The sequence below is a fragment of the Ceratosolen solmsi genome, unplaced genomic scaffold (genome assembly GCF_000503995.2).
Source record: "Ceratosolen solmsi marchali unplaced genomic scaffold, CerSol_1.0 scaffold28, whole genome shotgun sequence".
NCBI lineage: Eukaryota > Metazoa > Arthropoda > Insecta > Hymenoptera > Agaonidae > Ceratosolen > Ceratosolen solmsi.
Window position 1 is genome coordinate 5,182,261 of NW_011948429.1, and position 23,837 is coordinate 5,206,097.

General features: G+C 25.8%; 1 protein-coding gene and 1 non-coding gene across 2 annotated transcripts in view; one reads left to right on the forward strand and one right to left on the reverse strand.

The window, feature by feature from the left end:
* Positions 1-23,837, forward strand: part of LOC105363889 (uncharacterized) — a 66,337-nt gene that overhangs the window by 7,515 nt on the left and 34,985 nt on the right. The window contains exons 2-3 of the mRNA XM_011501693.1: positions 1,108-1,253; positions 16,247-16,419. Of these exons, the coding sequence (XP_011499995.1) occupies positions 1,109-1,253; positions 16,247-16,419 (318 nt within the window). The 5' untranslated portion in view covers position 1,108. The remainder of the gene's footprint in view (positions 1-1,107; positions 1,254-16,246; positions 16,420-23,837) is intronic.
* Positions 6,561-6,632, reverse strand: TRNAE-UUC (transfer RNA glutamic acid (anticodon UUC)). The gene has a single exon. It is a non-coding gene; the product is annotated as a tRNA-Glu (tRNA).

The following is a 23,837-nucleotide window of genomic DNA, read 5'->3' on the forward strand; positions in this document are numbered from 1 at the left end:
GGGTTGAGGGCGCGGCTTGACGTCTATTGTACTGCTACGGCTAAAGCTTTATTGTTCCGTGGAGCCGATGCTCCTAGCTCTTCTGTCTCCTGCGCGACGATGATATTCAACGCATCGCATGGCAGACGTCGAGACTATGGAGCTGCTGCTCGGCTTTTTTTGTTTCGGCGTCTTTATGTCCGCATTGCCTCTACCCCAGCGGAGTGTCGATATCTCTTTAATTAGAATTGTTTCCTTTTCGCGAGTGTCATGCTGCTACATTCGCTGCTTTTCACATGCACGCATGCGGTTCACTTGCATTCCATTTACGAAATGTGTACATTGCATGCATATTGGGCGCGCGCGCGCAACCACACTGTGGAGGAGAGGCTACCCAACTCATAACATTTTACCTGTTTCATTAGCATCGAATGCAATAATTATGCACGACGAGGATGAAGGTGCAGGAGTGATTTTTTTTTTTTGATTTTTTTTTTTGATTTTTTTTATTATTATAATGAAAGAGAATAAAATTATTTTAAAGAGCTACATTTTGTTTTGTATTGTTTTTTTGTTTGTTTGTATGTTTCTTTGTATGTTTGTATGTTTGTCTGTTTGCTTGCTTGTCCGTTTAAGCTTGTTTTGGCGTTAAATATCTCAACAGGCGTCGTACAAAAAATAAGAATAAATTACAATATCGAATAAAAGTCTTTATAATAAATAAACGGATAAAATCTACATATTCATTGTTGGCAGGTGATTTGTAATTAAATTTAATAATTCGATAATTGCAAGTAGATAGATTATAACAACACATTTACGTAATAAATTTGACTTTATTCGTAATAACCTAGCATTATCGACAAAATTAAATTTTCATTTCAACCGACTAAATCATCCGAAACCCTAGATATTTTTCAACCACGTCTTTCAATAAATACGAAATTTCTATTAAATTATTGTCTCGCTCGTGTATAATAGCATGGAAAGTAATACGAAACAACGGATTATTACTCGGTAATCCAGAAATGCTGTAATCTTATGATGAATATTGCTCATTCTGAATCTCATCCCATATATCTCCCATTAAAACATTTATCTATAATGGTGGATTTCAAATACTTGCAGAATGCCAATGAAGACCGTTGGCGGCGCCGGTTTAGGGGTCGTTGCGGGCGATGTCCTTGCACTAAGGGGAACAGGACTAGCAGCACCAGAAACTTGGGCTCTTTTATGCCAGGCTGCCCAGGCCCTCCAAGATCTCTTTTTATCAAGTAAGTTATTAGCAGTTTATTTATAATTATTTATGTTGTCGAATTATATAAACAATATGGGATTAGAATTTTATGGGTATACATGTTTAAATGCAGTATTATACTGTAGAAATCATAATTACGAACAATAATAAACATCTAGTATTAAAATGTACATTCATCTTACAATATTTTAAATGTCACAGGAACTTGAAATAAAATAAAATAACCAAACAACATAAGCGAGCAAATAATTGGGCAATATTTTCAATTTTATACGAATAATCTCTATTAATATATATGTAATTTATCGATAAAGTAAAAATTCTATGTGAAATTCGTCAATATTTATAGTTAACGAGGTTAAACATTTACTATTATTAAATAATGAAATTGATATTATAATGAATAATTGAAAATTTATTTATTTGTTCTACAGCATACCTCAATCTACCATCGTTTAATATGATTTAAACGATTATGTTTGAAAAAAGATTAAATCTTACAATTATATTGAATCCCTCGCTCCTCTTTTAGATCCATAAACAGAAAATGGCAAAAAAAAAAGAAAAAAAAGAGCCAATAACGAATGACTTATGTGAATAATAATAGAATTAAATTTTTTGTGTGTAATTTGTAATATTTGGTTGAAGTTTTATATACTTCGATCTACGTTGAAAATGCAACTATTTTAGCTTTCTAGTTTCTGTCATCATTTTTCATAAAATTGCGATATTTATAATAATTGAATTACGACTCTAATAATGTTTGTATAGTATCCAATAACATTTTTATATGTTTGATAAAGATTATGTAAAATATCTCTCTCTTTTTTTCTTTTTTTTTATTTATCGATGTTTACTTTTCTGACATATATATTTAATAAATTCGGATAATTGAAAAGCATAGTTTGTTACTTATTTATTGCTTATTGGAAGAAAAATGTACTTAGTCCCGTATCTTTATATTAAAATTAAAAGTTGAAAAAATGATGTTTTAAATATGGGTTTAAATTTTCCTAGCTTTATGTTAATAATATAAAGTTAAGAAACAAACTTTTCAAATGGAAGATTGAATTCAAAAAGTATAAAAATACACAAGACTTTATTATCTCTCTCTTCTTTTCATCCGCCCGCCCCTCCTCGTCCTCCTCCTCCTCCTCCTCCTCCCCACTTTAAATTGACATATGAATTGATAAATTAAAAAGTTTTGAGATTCTTCCATTATTTATATTTTCAAACAACACCATAAATCATAAAAATCCAATGGAAGAAAGTATAGATATAGTAGTATAGTGGTATAGTGGTATAGCGGTGATATCATCGTAAATTACCTTGCGTACGAGGTAAAATCGGCCAAAGTCAATTCGAGTAGAATAGTATCCATTAAAAAGAGATTAAGAGAATAAAAATGAGGATTTTAGAATAAGAGTATTCAGGCATATCGAAAGTGGCTAAGTTGCAGTGAAAGAGGCGGGATAAGTTTTAATAGGTCGTTACTTTCCAACTAGAGTGCAGCCTGCAACTTGAAGAGACAGCTTGGTTAGAGTGACGTCAAGCTTTAAAGCATTGCCGTTCCTACATCTGTGCAGTGGACTTATATATATATATATATATCGAGCTACTTGAACAAAACTCATTAATGCGAACGGCCGAAGAATCGAGACTCTTGGATAATTAATACTCCACACCCTTCGTACTTATTATTATCCTTGTTATTTATGCGCGTCAATACACACCAGACGCGCGCGCGCGCGAGCTCACACATATATGGCGAGGCGGATACACGGGCGGATATTTAGAGATAGGATGGTGCGTTGGTGGACATTTAGTCGTATAAAGCCAAAGGCTCTCAACCAAATTGACCGATTAATTTCATCAACCATTCCCCCCCCTCCCCCTCGCACGTGGCGTCAAATTAACGAAAAAATTTATTTGACCATTGGCAGAACTTTTGCCAGTTAACCAGATAATTGATTTCGCACATAGACTCGCATGCACGTATGCGGGCATTCATGAAGTAACACAAGGGTAGTGGATAGAAAAGGCGCATGATATTGATATATTGGCCTTTCACGCCTCCGATGTACAAGGCAAACCTTTATTCTCTATGGCAGTACGTATATGGTAAATATTGATAGTGTGACGCAGTCGACGCTGCTGCAGTTATCCGAAAATCCAAATTCACCGTGAGTATGGAATTGATATAAAGCCGATGTACGTGACAGGACGTATTTCTCTTAATATTAATATAACATAATATTTTTGTTCCGGCTCTTTATTTATTATAATCAAAGGAAGACTGCGTGTTTGTACATTGGAAAATAATAAACGTGGTATTACAACTTGATCGGAATAAAATAATAATTTTATGAAACGTGATTTTGTAATTCTATCAAATAAAATAATTTGAGTTTTGTTGTTGTTGTTGTTGTTGTTGTTTTTTTTTTTTTTTTTTTTTTGTCAAGACAATATTTGTTAAATAAAATAAAATACATCAATGCACTCATTTATTTTTCGTTGATTCGCTTAATTTGTGAGTGGAGTATTTCATATAGCCCATCTTATAAGAAAATTACTTTTTTCCTAAATAGGATGAAAAATATTAAATTATTATTAAAGTAAAAATTAGAATTACATAAACATGTACGTTAGTTGTCATTTACCTAAATGGCTGATATTTCTGGTAACAAAACACACCTGACGTACCCGTTGACTGATTAAGTCATTGTATACTAGAGTGATATTTTAATTAAAGTATGAGGAACATTAGTTCGTATTCTTACTTATATATATATATATATATATATATATATATATATATATATATAAGGTATAGTTACTTACCTTGATAATGCAACATTCATGTAAATAACAATAAATTTTTAACACATAATTAAGTACAATTGAAACATATTGGTTACATTATGTGTATTAATATAATATAAGGATTTTATAACATCAATGTAATGCAGCTTGGTATTACTCAGTATATTTTAAAGGCAAATTATAGGACAGTTTAAGTGAAACTTATTGGGCCTTTTCAGCTATAGAATGTATAATTTTACAAATTTTTATGAAATTTCTATTTAATATGCACATTTCATATTTTTATTATATAGCTTATTCTATTTTTAGTTCAGTTGCAGTTAAAAAATCAAAACCACTTTATTATTTGCATTTCAATGATAAGAATGTATTTATATTTATATTTCTTATGAATAAAATTAAAAATTTGTAAAATTATAATGAATAAAACTTAATCGTATTACTCTCTAATGTCCCTATATAATTTATATTATTACCAACTTTAAGTACATTTTTATTAAAACGAAAAATTTCAAATTCTTGCACAAATTATAATTTCAAATGTAAAAAATCTTTTAAACGAATGAAAATAGATAAGAGTAATAATATACTTAGAAGTAAATGGATATTTAATTCTTTGAATGATATTATTGTTTTTTTTTTTTTTTTTTTTTTTTTTTTTTTTTTTTTAATTAAGTATTCAATACAGATAAATAATTTTTCATAACTATTTTTTGAATATATTTAAAAAAAATATATATATAAATAATTTATATACATCTACATATGTAAATTGGCTTTTCATTTGAGTTTATGCAGCTTTATATTTTAAATCATACTTAATTCGTATACGAAATTCAGTAAAGTAAATGTCATCTTGTAAATTTAATAAATCACAATCATCCACTGTTGTTTTTAATTTGAAAACTTGAAGCGAAATAGCACATTAACAGTGTCATGCATTATTACTTTTATGGAGCAACCCTTCTGCTGTTTACTGGAAACTCACTTCGACATACATAAAATACTCTCTGAATTTTAATAATAACAATGAATTAGTATTTCATTCCAAATATAAATGAATCTTTCATATTTTCGTATAAGTTCCACAGAATCAGATAACCATAAAAGACAGATATGTGTACTAATGTATCGATATATGGTGCTTTATATTTATGAAAAGCGTCATAAAAGCATTAATTTGAAATAAAAAAAAAAAATAAATAAATAAAAAAAATGTGGAAAAAAAACCCAAGAGGTCATCAGGCTATATTCTGCTATAGATTTAATACAAATTTATGACTAACTTACCCACAGACGAAATAATGTCCTTTCACGTCCCAAGCATAAAATATTTCCATCTATTCAATAGAAATAATAAATATTATTTGTAAAACTGTAAAAATACATAAGTTATTTATATTTACCATTAATAATAACCTTAAATACACACACACACACATATATATATATATATATATATATATATATATATATATAATTTCATATTAAAATTAATTGACTTTTAAAATTTATAAAAATGTTTAAGAAATATTCATGAACACATATAATATTTCTAAATAAAAAAAATAATTACAATCAAGACACAGATACTTTCAAATCAATTTTATTTAAAAAAAAATTGCACTTAATATGTTAACAATAATTATTGACACTATTGTTAACATTCTATTATTTTTAAATACTACGTCCAATTAGTTGCCATTTTCATCATATTTATATTGTTTATATCATTTAGTGCCAATTACTAGCAATTGTTCTAAAATTTACAGTATCTATAGAAAACATTCATTTTATTCAGATTTAGTTTACATGAAATAATTGTATAATCAACTTATGGCGAGATTATTAAATAGTTTATTAAATTTCTAAAAATAGCATTTCTCTGATTTTATTCTAATTCATTTATGCAGATCCATTAATTATAATATTTTATCAATTTAACATATTCATATTTTTAATCTATATAAATTTTATAATAATGAATCTAACAAATTAGCATTTATAATGTATCATAATCTCTAAACTTTTGTCTTGTAATGACCTCATGTAACAAAATATAACAATAAATTAAAAAATGCTTTGAAATTTTTAAAATACAATACATTAATTTCTATACTCGATTCTGAATTGCAATGCCAAATACATAAAAATAGAAAAGTTTCGTTTCTAATTTGTAAATAAAATCAAATATTATATTTTTTCAATTCAGTATACAAGTAAGAAAACTCGGATATAATTCTCGACAATTTATGTGATTAATAGGTAACATAGTATTTATTAATTATTTAATAAGTTAATAAAACAATAAAATGAATTATTTTTCAATAACAATATTTATTTTATCTTAATCTGAGGCGATGATATTTTTCTTAAATATAATTTTAAATATTCAAGTTGAAGATTAAGTGTTTTATAATCTTAATAATAAGATAAATTTGTTTTTATATTTCATTTCCATCCATTTGCTTAAAATAATGGAGAAAAAAAAAAAATAAATTTCCGGTACCGGGAATCGAACCCGAGCCTCCTGGGTGAAAGCCAGGTATCCTAGCCACTAGACCATACCGGATATGATGATATCTTATTCAATGAAATCTTTTCTCGTGTAGACAAAGAACTTAAAACATTACAATATAAATATACAACAGTGTAAATCTCTAAATATCATATTTATTTAAAAAAATCTAAGCAATTTTCCAAGACGTATATGTATTTATTTTTATATTTATTTTATATATACATAATTTATGCGTATTTTAGGGCTAATTATACGTTCCAATTAGAAAAAAATGAATTGCGTATTGCTAATAATAGTGAAAAAATTTTATAAGAAATATATTTTTATCAATAAATTTAAATTGGAGATCGAAAATAAAAAAAAAAAGTGTAAAGATTTCTTTAAAATGTGCAATTATAAAATAATAAATATTTAGTTAATGTAATATAAAGCTTACTTACGTAAAAATTAATAAACTTAACGAAAATTGTGTTTTTAATATGTAAGATGTATTGTGATATTAGAGAGTACACGAGAAGTAGAGTACGGAGAATTTTCTGTAATTCCATTTAGCTACATAAATGTCTGTTAGCTTTGTATTATTCAATTTTTTTCAATAATATGTATGTTGGCAAAACATTATTTGCATACATATCAATATAAATATTGTACAAAAATTGTTTGAATATGACTGGAAACTTTTATTTTTTTTTTAAATTTATTTGTGTTATTCCGCACTGTTCAATAAATTTTGACAAATATTGATTTTAATTGCATAAATATTTACCTGTATTACATTTATTTTTCCTTGCATTATTTTGTAACTACTCTTTACTTTCAATAATTATATGTTTAAAATATTTTATAGTGAACATCTTATATAATCGTTTACAATATAATTTCATTGCTTTGACACAGTTTTTTAACATACGTTTTGTATTGTGTGCGTTAAGATAGAAGGAAATTTAATATTTCATTATTACTTGATTAATACCAATCCTAAATAATGCATAAATTTATCATCAACATGCTTGTGATAAAAATTATTTTATGATATTAAAATAATTTAAACAAAATCTATAAAATAATTATTAAGTAATCATGTAAAAAATAAAAAACATATAAAAAAATAAAAAGAAAAAAAAGAAAAGAATAGAAATAAGCCTGAAATTAAGCAGTACATGTATATTTTTAATAGAGAGAAAGAGAGAATAAGAAAAAAATGCTGAGATAAAGGTGAGAGATGAAGTAAAGCGTAGGATTTTATAAAGCGTGGGACTTAAATTGCATAAATCGTAGTATTTCAACAGAGATACAGGGTGTACATTATTATAATAAATATTATTTATCTTTTAGGTATATACCTATTCAGCCTAATATTCTACAATAGTTCTGGAAATAATAATTTCTGTTTAGATATAATTTCCTAACATCGTTTATCCGGTGATGTTTTTTTTTTTTATTTTTTATATATGTATTTTAAATACATAATATACTAATACTATGATACTTTTTGTTCTGACATTTATTTCCATAATTTTCAATTAATATGCTATAATATGTTATCATAAGAATCTTTCTTCCTTAAGAATATTTCTTCATTATAAATCGCCGTAGTGTACAACAAGATTGATACAGTAATATAATTAATTATAAATGTGAATTTCGATGATTCTATAGAATAAAAAGCTGAACTAACGACGTAGCAATTTAATTTCCAATATCATGTCGATTTCAATATTTTTCTCAACTTTGGCTTAGTAGAATACAAAACTCCACGCAAATCGCACGTATATATATGTATATACACTTGCACTTACACATAGAGAGCTGAACAATATTTATGTTATTTATTTTTTAAAATTCAGACAGTCGGAATAAATTTATATTTCAAGTTTTCTTTTATTAATTATCTTAACATAAACTAATCCCTTTCATGTTATCTAGCCTTGTTCCATTTTCATTAATTTTATTATTTCTTATATAATAATGTTATAATTGTTATTATTATAATTGCATTTAAATATGATGAAGAAATATAAAACAATTTAATTGTAGATATTGTAAAGGATAATAGAAATTCGAATTACATATTTTTCGAAATATTCAAACACATTTACACTTTTATGTGCTATATTTATTTACCTACATTCAAAATATTTGATAGTAAAAAATATAATATAGATAATTAAAAAATGAACTGCTATTTATATTTCCAGAGTATTATAAAAAATAAAATCGCTAAAGTATAATTTAATTACTTTTTTTTTTATCTTTAAAAATCGTACTCATCATAAATTAATACATTCTTGTGAATTATAAAAATTATATTATTTATATTTAAAAATGACTACTCTTGATATATAATTGATAAAAAATATAGAAATTACAAAAATTTTCATGTTATTCATTGAAAATTTCATTCTTTTATTCTTAGTTGGCGTACCTTGTTCTAACTTGAAAATCTACTTTTCTTCTATTTCTATACGCTTCAATGAATTTTTTTAATTAAAAAAATTAATTCAAATATTGTGGAAGATTACAAATAATTATTCCGGCGCGTCCTAAGAGTGTTAACATTTCACTTACAGTGGTTTAGTATTTAAAGATGCATCACTTGTACATGTGTGTGTAGATATATATATATATATATATATATATATATATATATATATATCGTTTAAATTTTTTAATTTCAACTATTGATTTTTAACCGTTTATGTAGATATATTATTAGCAACAAGTCGTTAAATGTCTTTGTCGAACTACAATTTCTTTATACTCCTAATATCAAATCTAATATTTCAATTTTCAAGAATTAAAAAGTTACTTTATTATATGAATTGATGTACAATAGAAATATGAGTATAAATAATAATTATAAGCATATTAAATACCAACTAGTCGATCTCCGTTGACTTGCCATTAATTGTTAAAAATACATACATCGCAGAGTAAATGCACAGTGCTTCCACTCAGTTATTCATACAATCCCTTCAGTTTATATACATTGTCACAAACATATTTTGTAAACGTATACAATTAATCTACTTTTATATTTTTACATACTCTTTACAACTTTATATTAGTTTGTTTAAAACAGAACTACCAATTTCTAATGAATATTTAAGTTGCGTAAAGAGTTTATTATTGTAAAATGATGAATTAAAAATGTAATTGTTATATTTCTCTTGCAAAATAGATGTTAAGGCGAAAGTTTTTTTATTTATTGGTGATCATTGCTTTTCGTCCAGATACTCTACTAATGATACATTTAAGATTTATCAGGATTCCATAAAGTCGATTAAGGTGTTCTAAGAATAAATCTTGAATTCAATCGAAGTATTAAATTAAAAATAATTATATTTTCGATATTAAATTTAGATTGGAAAGTCATATTAAGAAAATATAAAGTGATAAATATTATATAAAAGAAAAATAGAGTCATAAGTATTTATTTTATAAGTATAATTACATTTATCGATTTTTTTTATTATTTTTAAATCTCACATATAACAAAAAAATTCAAAAAATTAAAAAAAAATAAATGATATTAATTTCGGAAGTGTACAGCGAATTTGCGACATTAGATGTAATAACTTGAAGGAGATTCATTGTTAATAGTAGTTCTAATAATAATAATACTATAGTTCAAAATTTTTAGACCAAATATACCTAATGTCTATTTAAACTTACTTTCTCATATTTTCATTAATTACATCGTTTATCATAAAATCAATAGTGATAGGCTTAATCGCGATATAATTCTTCCAATATGTGCTCTAATATTATTAATATTTCTCTTACGTAAATATTAACTAAAAGAAGAAATTACATTTTTTTTTTGTTTTTTTTTCAAAATTTTTAGACATATTACTATTTAGAATATTATGCAATTCTTAATGTGTATTGTGTTGATTTTAACAATTACATATCTATGCATTAACATAAAATTAATATTACATTTTCGCCTACTGTTTAATGATACAACAAAAAACAACATGCTTGATTTGTTATTCAAAGCTAACAGTATTTATATTTGATTACTTTAAAAATCAAATGCGATATAACGTAGTACAAGGAAAATGATACTAACAATATATTTCAATTATAATTTCTACCGAATATTTTTATTTTTAAATCTTTTATGTTATTTGAAATATTATTAGTATTTATATTATCATTATAACGTTACTTAAAATTCTGTGATATATTTATTATAATTTTTATTCTCATATTAATCTAATCAGTTACATTTACATCCATTGTTATTTTTTCTCATAATCATCATATTATACTAATCTCGTGGTTGAAAAAATTATATAAAACGAAAAAATAAATGTAATTGTAAAAAAACACGCAATCATTATTTTTGATTATATAATCGATAATAATCCTATTTAGTTCTTATTTTAATACATTTTATATGTATAGAAAATTGTTGAGAATCAATTATTAAACTAACTATTAAGGAGTAACAACAAACAAATGTAATCGATTATATAAAATTGTATTGCTAAAGTAGAGGAAAAATCGAATCACCGATAAAATTGTGAAGTCGGAATGAATTGAGTTCCATATTTACATATACAGCTCTGTTTTTTATACTTGATTATATTTGTTTTAACGTTAACGTCTTAATTTCTAACGTATATAGTTGGAAAAAAAAAACTTGAACAAACGGGTGAGTGATAAAACGCAGTAATACAAAGTAAAAGCTGCCAAACGTTCGACCTCGAATTCCAGCTGCACAGATCTTCATCCGGGCAATTCGTCGGAATATCCGAGTAGGAGTAGCGAATATCTCTGCAAATAGACAATCTCGTAAAAGTAAAGAATTTGGAGAACCAAATGCGCGAATGAATATAGATTCTAAGTACGTGCAATCCTGGCGTGTTCCATCATACTTCTCCTATTAAGTCACACGGACGCTTCTTCGAGTCTGCTATTGTCTGCATAAATCATGCCCCCCACCTTCCTCCTGGTAATCTTTCATATATTACATTTCCATTACATTTCTCATTAGAATTCTTATTGGCTAGATTCATTATATTTTCACGCATCAAGTGCTGCGATTAGTCAACGAGATCTTTAAAAAATATTAAATATTTTACTGTATGTATATCTTTACTTTACATATGTGAAATATAAAGGCATCCATCCTTATTTATTCATTGGTGTAGGAATATTTAAAAATAGTTAAAAAAAAATATCATTATTTGTGTGATTAATTATTAAAATTAGAAATTAATCGATTTAGCGCAAAATATGAAGATAATTAAAATTTATAATTGTTTGATAGAAAATCAATAAATTATCAATAGAATATCAACATTAATAAAAAAAATTATGAACTTACAGTATGTATTAAATAAATAAATAATAATCAAATTCTACCTTGAAAATGAGATTTAAGTTGTTATTACATTAAACTAATTGAAATGCTAATTTTAATTTCGTTGTAATAAAAAAAAATATTTCCACAAAAATTTATCTTATAAACTTCTTTATTTTCATAGTTTCTTGTAACGTGTGTATTTATGCTCAAATCAGTATATTAAAGAAATAATAGAAATTAATTCGTTAATTAAGAATTAGTTTGATAATAAATTTTTTATTATATATATGCTACGTATGTGAATATTTAATTATTAGATAAGTAATTTTAAGTAATGCAACTTATGGAGAATTTAAATGCGAAATATGAAATAAACGATATGAAAGAAACTGCGCAATTTCATACTTAACATATATTTACGTAAAATGCAAACTTTTAAATTCATTCGATTACTAATTCTAGATATTTTAGTATTATACTTTGCATGAATTCCATCAGATACATAAAATTCGCTAAATAGTATAATCATTTATTGTGCTTTTCATTTATTAGCAATTAGAAATAATTTGAAAAAAGATAATAAGTGAAAATAAAGAGAAAAACTTCATTTCTTTGATTGATCTTTTTCAGTAGTTTTTTTTTTTTCTCTCTAAGATACGTAGTACACGCAAGCACATATTGCAACAAAAAATAAGGAATTGTAGTACCGTTGATTTTGTTTCATAGATTTTGATTCTTATAGCTTCCATCTTAATGCCAATAAAAATGTTTGATTGTATATAATTTTTTATTGCTCTCGCATGCGAATTACATCTCGATTCTCTTCACAATTCAATAGTTCAACGTGAAAAATGAAAACAAGTATATAATAGAGAAAATGTTACTCTAGAGAATACAGAAGTCGAATTAACTCGAGGACGAATTGTACCTGAACAAAGGAAAGAAAAAAATAAAGAAAGAAAAAAATAAATAAAAACGAAAGAGAGTGTAAAAATAGTCTATGAGTTTCATTATTTTGAGATTACCATTGGTCTGAACAATGAAATGCGTTCCCCATTTCTCCTCCTTTATCTGAAGTGTGAAACGAGGCTTTCAGCTTAGGGCAGACGAGAAGTTATGTAAATTCAAGCTCTTCGCTGAATTTACGTCATTTTACGATTTAGTTACGGAGACGACAAACTTTACACTGGCAATCAGTTTCTCGATGATATGGAATTTCATCGGAATGAAAATTTGCTTTGACAGTGTGATACTGTGATCAAACAAGTCGAAGATTTCAATTGATTTATTCGATAAATAGTAATAACGTTTGATTATTTATTGAAACTATAATTGACAAATATTAATTTTAATGTGAATTTAATGTGAATATTTTTCGAACTTGATTATTAATATGCTTTGATATTTTATGAAAATTATTGTCATATTGTTCATTGAAATTAAATTAATATTATTTAATGTTTCCAGTAAATAAAGTCAAAATTAAACACAACTAACATTATAACATTATAAATATCATTCAATAATATTGTTATAAATTCAAAAAATTTTTGTTATATTTAATATGTTCTTTATTGAACTCTAATGTGTAATTTATGAGTTTAATTAAGTTTTTTTACATGTATGCTAAGTCATTAATTTCACGTAATATGTATAAAATCTCATTAGCTGATTACGATAAGAACAAGTGAAGTAATAAATATATTACATTGTAGTCTAAATTATGTTTAATTATATATATACATATTCAGACAAAAAAAAATAAATATGCTTTGCTTATAGAGAATTATAAAGCAATGTAATTTTGAACATTTGTCGTATTTTCAATCTAAATACAAATATGCTTCGTTTTTTTTTAACAAATGATTTATTTTGAGAGCAATATTTTACTTCAATATAGTATTATATCTAATTAAGATATCTAATATCTAATATCTAATTAAGATATGTAGATGATTAAAATATTGTGCTTTATTAATTATGAAATATAAAGAACTTTTGAAAGCATAGAGAAAATTTGTAATTTTGTACATTTATTACAAATTATTTATTGAAATTTTGTGCAATTAATTAAAATTTCATCAAGTTTTTAACAAAATTAAAAGAAATTTTCTGTCTCACTTGGAAATTTATATAATTATCTATCTATATTTCAATGTACATAAAGATATTAAAAAATTCTATAAAATAAAAAATATGATAGAAATCGGCATTTCATTGAACGTAATATAAAAAATTTATGTTTTCACTATTGTTGAGAAAAGACTGTAAAACTTTCTAATGAGATTATTTACGATCTGACATAATCACTTGATATTTAATACCTGATTAACATAAAAATCTTGTGCATAATGTTTGTTATACAGGAAATTGTGTGTACTTTGTACACATTAATTACATTATTAATTAATGTAATATTGATACGTAGACGAAGTTATACCAAAATATTCGGAGTTATATTTTTTATAACATCAATCATTTTTAATCAACGCATACTGCATACGTTGTTTGCAATGTCAAATAAAAATATTTATAATATTAATATAAAAGTAGAATTTTGTATTATATAGAACTGTTAACCTTAAATCAAATGTTTCATTTTACTAAACTATTGAAACATTAAATATTCTTGCAAAAAGCTTGTTTGTGTGGTATAATTAATTTTTTTCTCTCTCTAGTATTCTTGGTGTGTGATAATTGCTACTTTAATCTAATCATTAGATATTTAAATTTTAATTACCGATTCCTTTTTTAATCATAATATTTAATCGTTTAATCATAACGTAGATTACGTTATTTTATCCATATTTCAATGTACTAATATTTGATAAGGAATATTTATCTATTGACAATAAAACTATCTAAATTGATTTTCTATGCTGATCTTTGTATTATTAAATGAAATTTAAAAATTTACATCCCGTATTTCGAACAAGTATAATAACGTATTCATCGCTGTACTTTCGCAGTCAAATCTTATGTAATAAGGAGTGCATTTTTCATATTTGCAATATGATTTGCAAAAAATAATCCTCATTATTGTTTTGCATAAATAGATGTACATTGATTAATATCAGTTATCTAGTTTATAATAATATTTTCATTATATTGTTAATTAAATTAATTAGGTTCAGTTGTAGAGTTGTAGAGCAGTCTATATTAATTGAGAATATGCGCTCGTAGTGGTGAAAATACGTTCGAAAATCAAATGAAAGCACTAACAAAAGTTGAGGAAAATAATATTTAGATTCTTGCATTGGTTCGATTGCTCGCGCGAAGCTCGTCCTGATATAAGAGCCAATCGTTTATTTTATCAAGCCAGGCACGTCATCGTAGTATAATTACTTTCAGTGGTTCTTGTATCCGTTAGCAGGACAGTTCAAACAGGGTAGCCGTGCGTCGAACCTCGTTGAAAATTTAACAAATAAATGTCCATCCATTACGTTACTATCGCTTCAACACACGAGCTTACATTTATGGTACGGAAAAGTCGAAACAAGAGAGACAAATGAAAAATCAACCAGCCGTTTAAATTAAACTTTCTACTTTTGGCTTGCAAATTTCTAAATGGAAAATAATGGCCCAATTGTTAATTTAAAATTGTCACGTTGATAGAAGGAAAATGTTTGAAGAAAAATTTATAACCATTTTACCTCCGTTTATTCACTTTTACCAGAATACTGTAAGACAACGTACGTTCATAGATTTTTCATTAAACAAAACAAAAAAAAAAAAAAACATTAAAAAAAAAACAAAAAAAAAAAAAAAATTTGTAATTTTAATCTATCGTAAGGATTAATTTCAATTTAATGTATAAAAATATGACGAAAAATTTTATTCTATCACGTAATGATTTAGAATTACGATATATGATAGTTATAGGCTAAAAAAAATATAACTACTAATAAACAATAAATTTGACCATATTTTCTATTTATTAATTTAATTGCGTCACCGTCTATCTAACTTATCAGATGATTTCTGAACACGTTTAACTAATTGAATACATTCAGTATTGAATACAGGTAATGTAATCAATTTTAAATTAATTTATTGTATACGTGCAATGATGGGCAGACGGATAGGTAGATAGATAGACAGACAGCTACATATATAGTGCAAGAGAGAGAGAGAGAGAGAGAGAGAGAGAGAGAGAGAGAGAGAGAGAGTGAGTATGATATTCCATGTTAATGTTAATAGCCGTATCATTATAATTGGAGTAACAAATGACGTCCCATTATCATTAAGTCGTAATCTTTGCAAGTATCTGAGCATCGAGAACGCTTCAAATAACTCAACGACCATCTATGAAATGGTTGGCTTACCATTGTTATTCGACTATTTGCAGATGGAGGGGTTGTAGGTGGTTCGAGATCGGGGCCCGTTGTAACACCTCACACCCTTGAGCTGACGCCACGAGGTCGGGTGATGCTGCTGCAGGCGCCGCCGGATACTGCCAGAGCCTACCTACCGCCTGAATACCGTCCTGGGCGTGTATATTCAGACACAGATTCGGAAAAGGTAAGGGTATACAAATTGTTTAACTTTTAGTTATGGCGAAAACCAATGGACGTTTATTAATTTTTGTAAAGCTAATGCTGATTCGACAATTGATAATGTCATAAAAGTTTTGTTATGGAGCAAGTGAGCCTCGTATTATATAAATACCGTACGTTATGTTTGAACATTTTTGATTCCCCTTTAATATTAGGCAAATGGAATATTGAATTATTGAAATATTGATATTAGGCCAATCTTTTGAAAAATTATCTAAGATATGTAATGATTAATTACGATATGGATCAATAAGAAGAAGAAACGGTTATTCGACAGCTTTCATTTAGCTTTCAATACTGAAAAGGGGGATCATTGCACTAATAAGAGTTAAATAGAGCTTTAGCAACACAACATTTCTTGGAAAACATATAAACATATAAACATATTGTTTTGTTTGACGAGAATTAATGTACTTTTATAAGAACTCATTTATTAAAAATCAAAGAAAAATTACGCGCGTTTATTTCTGCATTAAATTATACATACGATACATTGAAAATGAATTAGTCTATTCATGTAAATAGAATATTCATATATATTCTGTAAATAAAATTTATAAATAAAAAAAATATTCATAGAAATTTATATTAATCAAGACCTTTCGATTTGCGTAATTATTGAATATTTATAAAACACGAATACTGCTTCTATTTAATTATTTTATGTCATTACAAATAATATAAAAATATTATCTTAATGTACAATCAAATTTGCATTTGCAAAAGCTCTCGAACCAAATGTTTATGCTTTAATTTTAATTTGTTCATCGATAAAAACAACAAAATATTTAAATAAAATATTAATATTTTTGTAGTACAATGAGTATTTCTTTATTTGATAATAATCTCATGAAAAATTATAATAAATATAATAACTGAAAGATATCTGTAGATAATCTCTATATAAGTAGATTTATCTTCTATCAATATTACGATGTTTTTATTATAAACATTCTAAGCTATTTATTAGTTTTATATGAGCAATATTAGTTACTTGAATTCTATGAAATAACATCGCATTTTGAATAGGGTTTATAATGAAAAAAAAATCTTACCAGTCTTACCAAAAAAGATTTCAATTATTAAATTAGCATGAATATCATTTTATGTTTCTTTTTTTCTTCATAAATTTAAATATAAATATAATTACATATAATGCAACAATTCATAATTGGTTAAGTTTGTAATTAATTGGTGAAAAAAGTTAATTATTTAAGTACAATTAAAGATGATTTTTTTATATTATTTATTATACTTTGTTTACTGAATTATTGAATTGAAAATAATCATATTAAAGTGTGATGTTCCTTCCTTTCAGTGGAATCAAAATCCATTTAAAATTGGAATTTTAATACTTGTAGTCGACGAAGAGATACAAATCTTCGTTGTTGATATTGCATAAAATAAACATAATGAAAATATTAAATTTAATAGTTATTTATTATTAATGCTTTAAACAAGATTAAAAATTAAATCTGTATTAAAATATCATTAATTCATTGGGATTAATTAATATTTATTCCGTTTTTATATAAGTGATTGAATTATCTTAATTACATTAAAATATATTGTGTCGTATGCTTCATTTTATAATTTATTAATTCATATTCCCGGATTATTGATTTACAAAGGAAAATATTCACATTAAATAATAATAAATTTATAATACCTGATAATAAATTAAGATAAATAAAGAAAATATCATTCGGTTAAACTCGTTAAACATATCTTCGTACTTTTGTAATGCCTAGGTAATATAAGCACGCACATTGATGATAATGATTTTGTAATTAAATAATTTACGTAATCTATTGCATTCGGTAATTCAGAATTGAACAATTAACAAATATTATTTGTAATAATATGTTATAATAATATTGAATTGATAAAATATCATTACAAGATGATATTTCTCTCGAGCTCTTTTGAAGTTTCTTGAGTAGCTTGAATTACAATTACATGATTTTGTTTATGTAACCAATGTTATTTTGTAATACCGAGTGAGTAATAAATTTTAGGATCAACTTCATTCAAACAATTCGTTATTGACCAAAGAAAGAGCCCTTTTATACAATCCACTTGGTCATTTTATGACTTTTGTTATTCGTTTTGTCGGTTGGCCTATTAAGCCCTTCTCAATATTTTGGAACACAATTATTATTGATCTTAGGTAATTAATTAAATATAATTATATATTACAATGCCATTGAGTAAATTTTTGATTAATTCAAATGAAGATATTATTTTAATAAAGATCATATACTAATTTTTCATAAGATGCAGATTGTAGATAGTCTAAATAGAATTCAATATATTCATATTTGTTAATCAATCTATTAAATTATAATATAAAATTCCTTCACTTTGTGTTTCTTAAATATCCATATATAATGTTGGCTAGAGTTTTATTTATCATTCTTAGAAATAAGAAAAAAGGGACATTCCGTAGAGACCTAATATCTTATAACTCGAAAATTCCAGCTGTGTAGAAAAATGAAAAGCAAAAATAAAATAAGGGAAATAGCTAAGACTTTTTAAATTACTTGGAAAATAAAAACATTATAGAATTATAAAATGAGGTTACCAAAGCATGAGAAAAATACATGTTTGGAAAATTGAATATAATAGAGTTCCCAATAATATGTATTTATCGGTAAGTCTTAGCATTATTACATTCATTATATAACTGTCAAAAGTAACAATATAATTATTATCATAAAATAGTTGTAATAATAATAATAATGATAATGATAATAATAATAATAATAATAATAATAATAATAATAATAATAATAATAATAATAATAATAATAATAATAATAATAATAGGGTTTGCCGTTCGAAGGAGGATAAGACGCTGTTGCTACCAACGTACGTCAGACTTAAAATCGAATTCGAGTCAACTTAATTTAGAGAGAAATTTCGTTATAAGGATACGAAAAATGTCGCATAGCTTATAGCCGATAAATGCAAATGGACGCGATAGACAATGAGTTGAGAGGACTAAATGGAATAAGATTCCTAGATTTTTTTTTTTTGTTTTTCTTATTTTTTGTTTTTGTTTTTCTTATTTTTTTTTTTTTTTTTTTTTTTTTTTTTTTTGTTTTAAGTGGAGACAAATTAGGCAAAGGAATAGTTCAACCAAAGAAAGAGGCGGGGTTTGCAAGTAGCGAGCTCGATTAAATGCTATAACCATTGGAAGGCGTTTAGAATATGTAAAATAAAATAATAGCAAGAGTGGAATTTCAAATACTCGTAGCTACACTTGAGCCACATTCAGTCTTCCATGAATCCTATTTACAAGGCAGTAAATGACTTTTGTATTTTGGTATTTTGTATTAAGAATGTTATAAAAATGCATAGATTGAGGTAAAAAAATAAAAAAAAAAAAAAAAAAAAAAAAATCCGTGTAATATATTGATTGTTAAAGAATAAAAGATGAAATGAAAAATAAAAGATGTTAAAAGAATATTTTAATTATTTTTGCGTTGACATGAAAATTGGGAATCTTATATAATCGATGTAATAACATTACTACGGTACTAAATAGATATGATAGAATTTAGTTAGATTATTGGAGCTCCAGTTGTTAAGTACTAATTCGTTATCATTTATTGTATAGTAAACGCATTTATTAAAGGGAAAATCCACATGGTGTTGGGTGAAGCTCATAACAGCTTGACATTATATTCGATAATGAGTTCAAAACCATCCGTATCTATAAAATCTTATTTCCTACGTTCTTTTAACTTATAAATACATGCTTTGAGAAACAGTCGATAATGCGAAGGAAACATAAATAGGAGGAAAATGTGAAAATAGCATGAGATATTTATGTTATGAAAATTATAAGATGAGCAGAGAGTTAATTTTATTCATTGTTATAAATAGATTTTATATTAAACAGTCGAATTAATCATTGATACATTGATGACAATATTCGTCTTAATTTTTTAATAAAAATTTATACAACTTATTACATGGACAATTTAAAAAATAACTTATACTCTTTACATAATCTTGTTAAAGAAATATATTTGTTTAATTTTTTTGTAATAAGAATAAAAAACAAAGAAATTTCACTTATATTTATAATATGTGCTGCGTTGGCACTTAATGCATTCTTGATTACTGATTTCAGTATGAACGTAATATTTATACTCATGAGATATTGTTAACAAGCAAATATTGTACAAAAGCAAGCAATTTTGGTCGTAGTACATCGTCTACACGAACAAATATTAACTTGAACACAAAGTGAAAGGGTTGACAGGCTAATAGGGGATGAGGCATTAGGTGGATTCGTAATTTCTTTTCTGCTGCGGCTACTGAGACCTCAACGTATTAATTTTAAGACGAGCTTACGTTTTTGCATTGTTAAATTCTATTATTAAGTTATTATCGACATTGTATTATCGTTGTTGATAAATTTAATATATTCAATGTTGATGTTGATGGTTAATTATGTTGTTGTTAGCAGATTCTATAATGCTCCACTCAAGGGGGTTTCAATTATCTAATATATATATATATATATATATATATATTTTCTTATTTTATATTAAAGAATAAATTATTGGCGTAAGGATAAATTACAGCTTTCAATGTTATGAAAATAAATCAAGTATTGCACTGTGTGACAAATATTAATTTTTTAATTATTTGTGAGATGTGCCCCTGAATTACTTATAATATGTACGTGTGCGCGCGTGTACGCTGTGGTATTTTAAGAGTATTAATTAAAATTGACTTTACGTATTAAAACTTCTTTTTTTTCTTTTTAATTCATAAATTATACATGTAATTTGACGAATTACTAATGCCTAACGTTCTTTGTATAAAAATTAATTTACATTTAAACTAACCTTAACTTTTCACTACTGCATGCACAATATCACACCCTCCCTCCTTAAATTTATATCATCTAAAATTGATATTATTGGAGTTTCTTTATAAAGATTATTGTAAATGCATATTTTATCCGTCTCTTAAGACCGGAGTGTCAAATAAGAAAGGATGAAAAAATACTGCCTTTTGGTTTTAGTTGGGAAAAGTAAACGGTATATAAATCACAATTCGCTTGAATAATCTCGGTATTCACACGTCTGGCGGACTGGCAGTTTTCCATTGGATCGCAGATCCATCGGAGACACACGTACACCTAGGTGAGGCATTAAAAAAAAAAGAAAAGAAAAAAGAAAAAAAAAACGAAAATAGGGTCACGAGTCCTCTGACGAAAAAAGCAAAGCGAAAGATCTATCTATCCATCTGGAGGTTCGACGTACCCGCTCAAGCGACTGATATTCACGTGCTACTGAAATCTCTAGAGCCTAGCTTTAACACAACCGATTTGAGCTTTCTTTGTTCATATCTCTCCCACCTTTCTCCCATCCTTTACCCCTACCTCATATATACATCACTTATCCACTCTGTCTCTCATTCTCTCATTCTCTCTTTCTCTCATTCAGTCGCGTCGTCGATAAATCTGAAATCACGTTTCGTGTAACGCCTGCGGGAAATCCTTAGTCGAAAGTTACGATAACAGACTGGACTGCTAATGCAATGATAGTAACCCAACAAAAGAAATATTTGATTATTTTATTTACAAGTTAATTGTTATCGTTAAATTATAAACATCCGTTATCGATTACCTTTAATTATAATAGCGATACTCGTTAATTAGCATTTATCGTTGAATTTATGATCATTTATCTAAGTATATTTAGAATTTTTGTGTATTGTTAATTGATAATATTCTAGTATACAATATTCATACAAAAATTGAAATGTACAAGCGCGTTTGGTATAATAATTTACGTTTAATTGTACATATTTAATAATAATGTACATATTTAATTTTTAGTGTAATTTCGATAATATGTTGAAGTGATGAATTTTTTTTCTTCTTCTTTAAAATTTTGCACGTCTAAGCTTTAACTTTAACTTGGCATCTAAGTTCAAATGTTCATGAGTAATCATCAAATGATATTTATGTATTTCTCAGTTTTACCTTTCACATACATAGACAATCAATTTTAATTAATATATTTTCGTTAATCATGCATAATTAGAAAAATTTATTTACATAATTATTGAATAAAGTTTTTTTATCCTTTTTTTCTGTATTATTCGTATATTTTTAACAGGTTATTTGATCTTATCATTAATTTATTATAAAAAAAAAATATTATCAATTATATTTTGTGAAAGCTTATTTCGTTCGTTTAGTTTCTTTAATAAATTTTCAAATTCATCATTAATTTATAAAATTTATAAAACAACAATTTCAATAATACTTTGATTAAATGATATAACGCGACGTTAATTTTCTAATTTTACTTACTTTGTCAAATGATGATTATATCATTTTTCCATATATAAAGTATAAAAACTTATTAAAAATATAATTCATAAATAATCTAATACATCTAAACGTATAATGTTCAAATTTTTTACAATCTTAATTCAAAGAGACTATAAAAAAAAGGAATAAAAAATAAAAAAAATAAAAAAAAAAACACTAGAAAAACTTGCTAAAAAATAATTGATAAAATACGAGAGAAAAAAATAATCGAGAAATGTGATTATTAAATTCAAATTTTCCAATTCACAAGGTTTCCTACCTTCCACTCTTATCCATACATCAACTTTTTCATGCTCCCCCTCTGTCCTCTTTCGCGAGGATTCAATCATCGACTAAATAGAGATGGAATACTGGCATTGATACGAACGACTTTGGAGAACTTTGTCGAAGTCGAAGACTTGACTAGTATGATAAAATAGAACTGCAGGTTTAGCGACAGAACCTACGAGTTCTCACTTTGATGCAGCAGTTAGTTGCTCGGATATCCGGTCACGCATGACTTATTCCATTATCGATTATAGCCAGAGCTATCTACAAACTTATACTGTCCCATTTACTTTTATTATCCGTTGGCAATTATTGCCGAGAATGACAGTTGCCTCTTCAATGAATACTTAACCTTTTTTTCATTATTTTTTATTTTATCTTTTTGAGAATTTTACAACTAAATCCTAACGAGATAGTATTTTTAAATTGTTTTGGGTCATTTTTTTACGATTCTGTGCTGAAAAGACTTTACAGTAATTACGTATTACATGTTTTTTTTTTTTTTAAATGAATTCATAAATGTAGCATTTATTGTTATATTGATTATTTTTCTACTTAATCCTATCAAATTTAAAGTATAATACAAATTTATTTGAATTCTTTATCGTAAAATGTCAAACACTCTTGAGCGACAAACGATCCTTCAAATCATCGCAAAACTTAATTGCATGAGAAACATTATAAAGAAACTTAAAATTTAATATTCATAAAATTATTGCAAAATATTTTTCATAAATTCAATAGATGTATAA